The sequence below is a fragment of the Tinamus guttatus genome, unplaced genomic scaffold (assembly GCF_059628265.1).
Source record: "Tinamus guttatus ecotype Peru unplaced genomic scaffold, ASM5962826v1 Tinamus_guttatus_pri_ptg000510l, whole genome shotgun sequence".
NCBI lineage: Eukaryota > Metazoa > Chordata > Aves > Tinamiformes > Tinamidae > Tinamus > Tinamus guttatus.
Genome location: NW_028289044.1, coordinates 3,368,132 through 3,375,488, shown reverse-complemented (window position 1 = coordinate 3,375,488; position 7,357 = coordinate 3,368,132). Strand labels below are relative to the sequence as shown.

Genomic DNA, 7,357 nt, shown 5'->3' with positions numbered 1-7,357 from the left:
TCTACTTCTCCTTTCACTCCACTGTGAGGTACTACATCTGTAACACCAGTGTCATGCTGTACTGCAGAAATATTGGGGGCATTTAACCCTTTTCTGATACCCAGATAAAGTATCTGACACCTACTGACTCCGCTCTTAGCGCAAGCAGGTACCAGGCCACGTAGATCAGATGTTCTTCTTGCAAGAGTGCAGCACAGCAAGGTAATATCCATTGGCAGCTATGGTTTTTTGTTAGAGTGTAATCATGTATGCTGAATGTAAATATGCAAGCTGTCAAGTTCTGGTCATTAAAGCATACAGCTAACCTCAAATTTTCTAACTCCATTTTGATTAATGCAAAAGTGTAACCGATTTTTCCACCAGTTAAAAGTTTCTTTAGAATACCAACTAAAAATCCGTCTACACATCATAGTTTATAAAAACATAACACAAACTATTGTACTGATAGGCTTCCAGGACACTGATACTTAACATCACCATTTAGGACTCACATGTTTGGAGATGCACGTGTCATTTCAAACAGGCATAATGCTAGTAATGATGGTGGCTGAGGAACTGATGATCAGCTTCAGATTGACCACACTTATTATCTATGCATGGAAACAAGAGCAACCTAATAAAAACACAAAAATAGATTAAAACCATGAGAGCCCTCAGTAATTGAACTGGCGCTGGCAAGGCTGGTGAACGAAGAGTCCGTGGTGCCGGAGCCGCCGGGAGGCGCCGTCCCTGGCGAGGTTCTGGCGCCGGAGACCGTTCCTGGTGGGACAGAGTCTTTCATTACGTTCCTTTATCCAGCAGGTAGGGCGAAAGCTCTTGTTTTTTTCCAGAAAAATTGAACGAGTAGTAAGAGTTGCCACGTAGCAGTGAACATGCTGTCCCATTTCATTTCGGGCCTCCATTCTAAAACATAGTAAGCATAAATCAGTCTTTTTGGAAGAGATATCAAAGTTATAAAGAGGGCATGAGAACATTAATGGTGACATTCAGCATTTCAAAAGGGAACCCTTATGCTACTACACTGGACAAAGATTTGGGCTGAATGTTAAGCCAAATTAAAAAAAACAAAAACAAAAAACACACACATGCTGATGAGCAATGCTTGTGTTTGCTAACTCACCTTTTCCTCTCAAGGGCAATGCAGTAACCCATGCTATGCCCATGAGCCCATACTATGCTACTGTGCCCTTTCATTTGCCACCCCTCCAGCCCCAAAGTGCAACACGCACAAGTCAGAGGCAGTATCACACTGACGGGTCCTTGGAACACCTGAATTTATTCACTATACAATGTCTGGTTTAAAAGATCACCTTGGACATAAGTTACTCAGACTGAAAACAGGAAAGGAGCTAGCAAAGATACTTGTTTGGATTGGTAGCCATGCAAGTAAATCCAAATCACATTCATATGCGAGTAGGAGAGACAAAGCAGTTATGACACCCTGGAAATAGCTTAGAAGGAACTTTCCTCAACCAGACCTCTGATTTCATGAGCAAAGAGTCAGCAGATTTGGTAAATCCCTACTCCATCATGCACTAGTCAAGAGGGCAGCCAATGCAAGCAGGGACTGACACGTTGAGAAAGGATGTCCCTACTTCACTGAACAATCACTGGTGCTTCCTGAAGCTTCCAAAGTGAAGATAAAAATAGCTTGGCAGATTTAAAAATAAAGCAAACCCCAAGTGTGTGTGCCACATTAATCATGTGGCAGAGAAGTTATTTCTTCCTCTCCCCAACCACCAGGGGACAGCTACTAGTCTGCACCTGATGCCAAGAAAGGAGGGCGGCGAGAGCTGGAGCTTGCTCAAGCATGAGCAAGAGCCCTCTTGGGAAGTCTGTTCTTCAGCACTAAGGTAACTGCTACCAAAGGACAGCAGCTTTTGCCTGGTTTAACTTGCATTTGTTGTTTAAGGTGTCTGTGCTCTAGTGGAAAGGGCATGAGAGGAGCCTGGCCTGTCATGGCCCTGTCCATTCCCTCAATCTTGCTCCCAAGAAGGGGTCGGGAGCAAGGTCCTCTGCCCCCCACTCTGGGCCATGCTGCAGGGGACACTCCTTCTCAGTAGGAAGCTTTGCTCCTAGAAAATGCTGCTCCTTTCCCTCTTTGCGTCCCCCATCTTTCAAATATCAAAATTGTTTTTACTGCCCTGGGTGGCTGCAGTTGAAAGGACCAAGATGTACAGGACGAGAGGAGCCATGCATGACACACTAGCTTTCCTGTTTGTTCAGACAGTGGCTTAGACTTAACATGGGAAATATGAAACAAGAAACAGAGGGGAACAAGTTAGCCCAAATCAATTTGCAAGCGGTCTTTTCCTACACAAATTACAGTAGTTCAGCTTACATGGAGCTTACATTGTCTCTACAGATATAGAGCTACTGTTTTCTAGATATGGCAATTACTATTTAATACACTCAGCTGGAGCTCCCACTGAGGCATTACTAAGGAATTCTGTAAAGCGCTAGGAAGCCTCAACATCTCCTGCTGTTAGGATGGGCATTTCCTGAACATGCCTTTGCTTCATGTCATTAAGCTCATGAGGATCAAGTGCCAATACAGCACTGTGGTTTGTTACGGAACAAACACGGCTAACTGGAGGAGAGGGGAAGTTTAAGCAACATCCTTTTGCTCTGAAAGGGGTTTTACAGGGAGCAAATAGAGACTTCTTCCATAAAAGACGAAAAATTAGTTGATCCAGGATACTTCAGCCTTTTCCCTTTGCTATGAAATATTCATCCAGCACTTGCCTGTAAACCAATACTTTTTACTTGCCATCTCTAACATGAAAGCTGGGACAGCAGAGAAGTTGCTAGAAGGCTGCGGACTCCTCTGAAACACAGCATCTGGTACCCTAGTTGTTGCTCCTGGGGGCCTGGCACTAGTGAACCCCAGGCACTGGAGAGCAGGCTGATTAGCCTTTATCAATGCGGTCAAAATGACCCTTTAGAGGGGCTAGGTCTAAAGCTGTTGCTATTATGCACTGACATGCCCCCAGCATCTACTTTGCTAAAAAGCAGTGGCAGTGCCCTGCTAGTTGAAGAGACTGCAAGAAAAATTAAAGGATTCAGATATCCCATTTAATTTTAAGCAATTCTCCTGCATTTAGCATTTTTGGTTTGTTAAAGCAGACATAGTTAGGCTTGATATAGTAACATCATTTGGCACAAAGGTTAGTCCTAAAACCAGTATTGTTTTGGCATAGAAGGCTCTAAAGGAAGCAGTATCGCTAGCAGACTAATCAAACAGGTCCCAAAACAGTAGTACTTACTGTGCCAGTGTGCCTTAAGCAGCTTTTCTTGGCCCTACAATGTTAAATGGCCAACCATTAAACCACTAGAGATTTTATACAGCTTTAGAAACTTTATGCATTATCAGTGTCATTTATTTTCCCTGTTTCTCTACTTTACAGCAGCTTTAGACTTAAAACTATACCCACTTTTGCCACCCAAATCAACTCTCACACAGAAAGCTAGAACCCCGGAGAAGCAACACCACCACCAAACTCAGCAGGAAGACTTGACCCCACTCCTGAGGATCACACCTTTAGCTTCCCAGCACATTCCAGTGCCTTAGCTGCTTAACATGATGCAAGATTAGCCCCTAGAATAATTTATACCTTCATCCCTGGTTCACAAGTCACTAAAAAAAGTCAGTAAATGACTTGCTTGTTACCATCCACTGGATATTACTAGTGTAGATAAACTGGCCTATCTTTGGACTAGACTGTCATACCTAACAGGACATAGTTATTTTGCATATTCCCTCAGACCCTACTTTTAAGGATGCTGTGTACTCAGAGCTTTCAACTGATTTAAGCTAATCCAGATCTTTGATACTCAAAACTGCAAGCTATTCTTCCCAAATAATCAGATCCTTAACCTTGGGGAACAAGAAATTTTTATCAGTGCTATGCTTCAATATTATACAGCAGTATATATCTTCTCATAACAAAATCACCCATCCATCTGAACCAGCAGTTTCAAATATAGCAAGGACCTATTTGTGAGTTAACGGGTACAGAAAAACTTCAGTCCCTGGACTAACTTCACCACTATATTGTCACTGTTTTCCATCTGATAAAGCTCACTATGCTAAAACTTTTTTTTTCTAAGGGTAAACACCCCAAAGAAAAATCAACCTTTGTTGCTAACCAGCATTCACAAAAGTATGCATGGGCAAGAGTGGAGTCTTGATGCTCCCCCCGCAAATACTGTATTTATACATGTATGTATTATGTTTGTATAAAGGTATACACTACATGTCTGACACCAAAAAAATAACAAGCACAGGTCTGTAGTCATTCTCTACAATTGGCTCTTAATAATATAAAACCTAGCAGCAAAATTTCTAACCTCTCTAAAGGTTTACAAAATTTTTTACCCTGTAAGCAACAAGTTTCATGAAAATTCAGTTTGTTTGTGAAACAAACCAAACCCGCCAAACCCTGACTTACCACTGAATCAGTTTGTGTCCAAGACTGCCACCCTCAATCAAAATGAGGGCAAGATCTTTCACCTTAATGTGACTAAAGGGGTACTAACGGTTATGAAAACTAAAATAGAGACTATGGAGGGGCCAAAGCGCTTTCAAGCTTCCATCATCAGCTCCATAATTTATTGCCACCAATTTCGGTGGGACTGGAGTGTGTTTTATGAGGAAATAGTTAGGCCCCAAACATCCATTTTAGTGTCTAACTAGCCAGTCTGATGGCTCAAAATATCCAACTGTTTTCTGACACGGTCATCTTGGGTAATGTTTCTCTAAGCAGGCACGAAGCTCTCACCACCTTACCCCAACTTACGTAGTATTCATGCTTTATTCACTTGCTCTAAAATAAGCTGGAAAATTCAGTATTAAGTATCCGAGCTAAACAAGTAGAAACCAGACATATTTAGTGTCAGAGGTGCTTGGCAAGCAGTTTTTGTTTGGCAAGAGAAGTTGGACATACCTGGGACTACCTGGGCTGTGAAACTCCTCCTTTCCACAGCTACTCTCATTGAGGCTGTGGCAAGTATTATGGACAGCATACACAGACATGCTGGGATGCTCTATCAGGAGGTTCTCCATAGGACTGGTTTCCACTTTTATAGTGGTTAATCCACCTGCAGTAAAACACGGGGGAGGGGTAATAAACCAGCTCTCCTCCATGGGGCACGAATCAAACTGGATGAAACAGGACTCGGTAGCCTCCGGCAAGTGTTCCAAGGGAGCGGGCAAACAAGGGAAGACGGGCGAGCTGTCCGCAGCCGAGGGCTTGGGGATGTCCTCCTCCTCTGTGGAGCAGCTAGTGCAAGTGTCCGCTGGAGGCAGGCGGCAGGACGCGGAGGAGAATCCATGAACGATGGTGGTTGCAGAAGATTGAAAACAGCAAGGTCAAACGTAGTCAGAAACAGGATACAAAAAACAAAGAAACAGAAATAAGCCACTATCAGCATGTACACAAAAACTTTTACAAGCAAGGGGAGGGGAAAGGGAGTTCCCTGACAACTCATGTTAGACACGCAAGACAACTGTTATCAATAAAGCAATACAATTGTGTAATAAGTCAAATATTTTATCTGTACAAATGGTTCTGCTGAAGCCCGAGTGTGTCAAGCTTATAAACATGACATCACTTTCTCATCAGTTTACATAGTATGTTTGGTTGGTTTGTTTGGAAAGCACCCCACACTTAACCTAAGCTGAAACAGTGGGGAATGAAGTTCCTTCTGAGTCACTGGTATCTTTCTCTGGAAGTACAACAAACAACTACAGCAGGAAGGAGGCAGAACTTGTTTTTGACAGACATCTTACCTATAAAATCAACCAGAATCCATTCTTCATCTTCTTTCTCACTGAACTCAGGCTCCTGGCTGGACAAGCTATCAATCTCTCCCATGAGCATGTTATTTAACCGACGGAACATTACTGAGGCAGGAAAGAGACTTTGGTTTGTAGGTCCTTATGTCCAAGGTTCAAGGCACAGCTCAGACTCTATCAGCAGAGTGGCACAGACTTGACAGCAAAGTGCGTAGATGCTTTATCAGCTTAGGTACGGGACATGCAGAATCATGACGGGCAAACAGCTCATGTGAGACCTGCAAAGCGATGACAAAACACCCCTATGGAACAAAGGGTAAGAAAAAAAAAAAAAAAAAGCCCACCAAATACAAGCACCAAAAACTCCAGACAACCTATTATTAGTACAGTTTGAGGCAGCAGAGAAAGTATTTCCTAGCAGGAAACACAGCCTCGCTAGCACTCCTCATTCCCTCCCAGCCACATAGCACAGGAAGCCCTCAGTCTCCTCACAGGGCTGCTGGCCTTCCTCCCCGACCCTCCTCCCACGCAGGGGCCTGTTTGGCTCCGGACCCTCGCTCTCCCGTGCCAACGGCACACAAGGACACTCATGCAGAGATGCTGCATCTGAGGCCTTCCTCTCTCCCATCGTCCTCCTGCGCAGAGGGAAAGGCCTGAAGGGCAAATGCACAGACTGAAGCAGCAAACGGCATCTTTTCTGTTTGGAGAACCTCACACCTCAGCACACACAAACGCACCCCTGAGACTCCCAAAGGCTCCCCATGGTGCCCACAGAAGCGTTTTTCCCTTCTCTCTCCTCATCATGCATGACTCAGGGCCACTGCCTACAAGTTAGTAGGAAAGAACAAACTCTCTTCAGGTTCAAAGTGCACTCACTGCCTAGCTACCAGGGGAGTTTTTCCACAGCAGTTATGTAATCCTATGGGAAAAGAGTAGCTTCAGTATATTTTAATTAAAAGCAACAGTTCCTCAGTAGCGTATTTCCCTAAATCTACATTTAGGAACAATCGCTGTAGGCCTGAACTCTATTTAGATTTGGAAATTAAGACCAAAAATCCTTTAACTACTGACAAGTTGAACATTCAGCCTTCTCAGATCACCATAATGGCACTCAAAATATTTATGTATTGAGCAAATAAACAGAAACCATGAAATAGCTAAGTAACTTAAACGCAATGTAGGAGTAACATCTAGTCATTTAACTAGAAATTAGAGTTTCACCAAAATTGTATTGGAATTACCATAGCATCTTTGGACAACTAGAGATTAAATATCCATTTTAACAATTAAATAGAGGAAAAGATATTCATGTGAGGGTAAGAATGTCTCCACAGACACAGAAAGCAAGTCATGAAAGACAGACTTCCAAACACAATCAGCCATTTATACATATATATAGTATACATATATATGTATACATATATACATATATATATTTATATATATATATAAAAATGCACAAAGTGTTACTGAACTCCATTATACCCTGCTCAGCCCATACTAAAGGGTCATTTTTGCCTCCTATGCAGTCTTAGCCCAGACTTACATGGGGTCTTATCC

The 7,357-nt window shown here is 42.9% G+C and overlaps 1 protein-coding gene across 1 annotated transcript; it reads right to left on the bottom strand.

The window, feature by feature from the left end:
* Nucleotides 1-6,071, bottom strand: TP53INP1 (tumor protein p53 inducible nuclear protein 1). The gene is made up of 3 exons (XM_010228805.2): nt 5,792-6,071; nt 4,947-5,298; nt 1-903 (listed from the first exon to the last, which is right to left on the bottom strand). The coding sequence occupies exons 1-3, from the start codon at nt 5,901-5,903 to the stop codon at nt 654-656; spliced, it is 714 nt and encodes a 237-aa protein (XP_010227107.2). The 5' UTR covers nt 5,904-6,071; the 3' UTR covers nt 1-653.
* Between the last annotated feature and the right edge of the window lie 1,286 nt (nt 6,072-7,357).

Coding starts and splice junctions, on each gene's coding strand:
- TP53INP1 (XM_010228805.2), bottom strand. CDS start 5,903: ATGTTCCGTCGGTTAAATAACATGCTCATGGGAGAGATTGATAGCTTG. Junction 5,299..5,791: donor GATTCTGGTTGATTTTATAG/GTAAGATGTCTG, acceptor GCCTGCCTCCAG/CGGACACTTGCACTAGCTGC. Junction 904..4,946: donor CACAGCCCAGGTAGTCCCAG/GTATGTCCAACT, acceptor ACTATGTTTTAG/AATGGAGGCCCGAAATGAAA.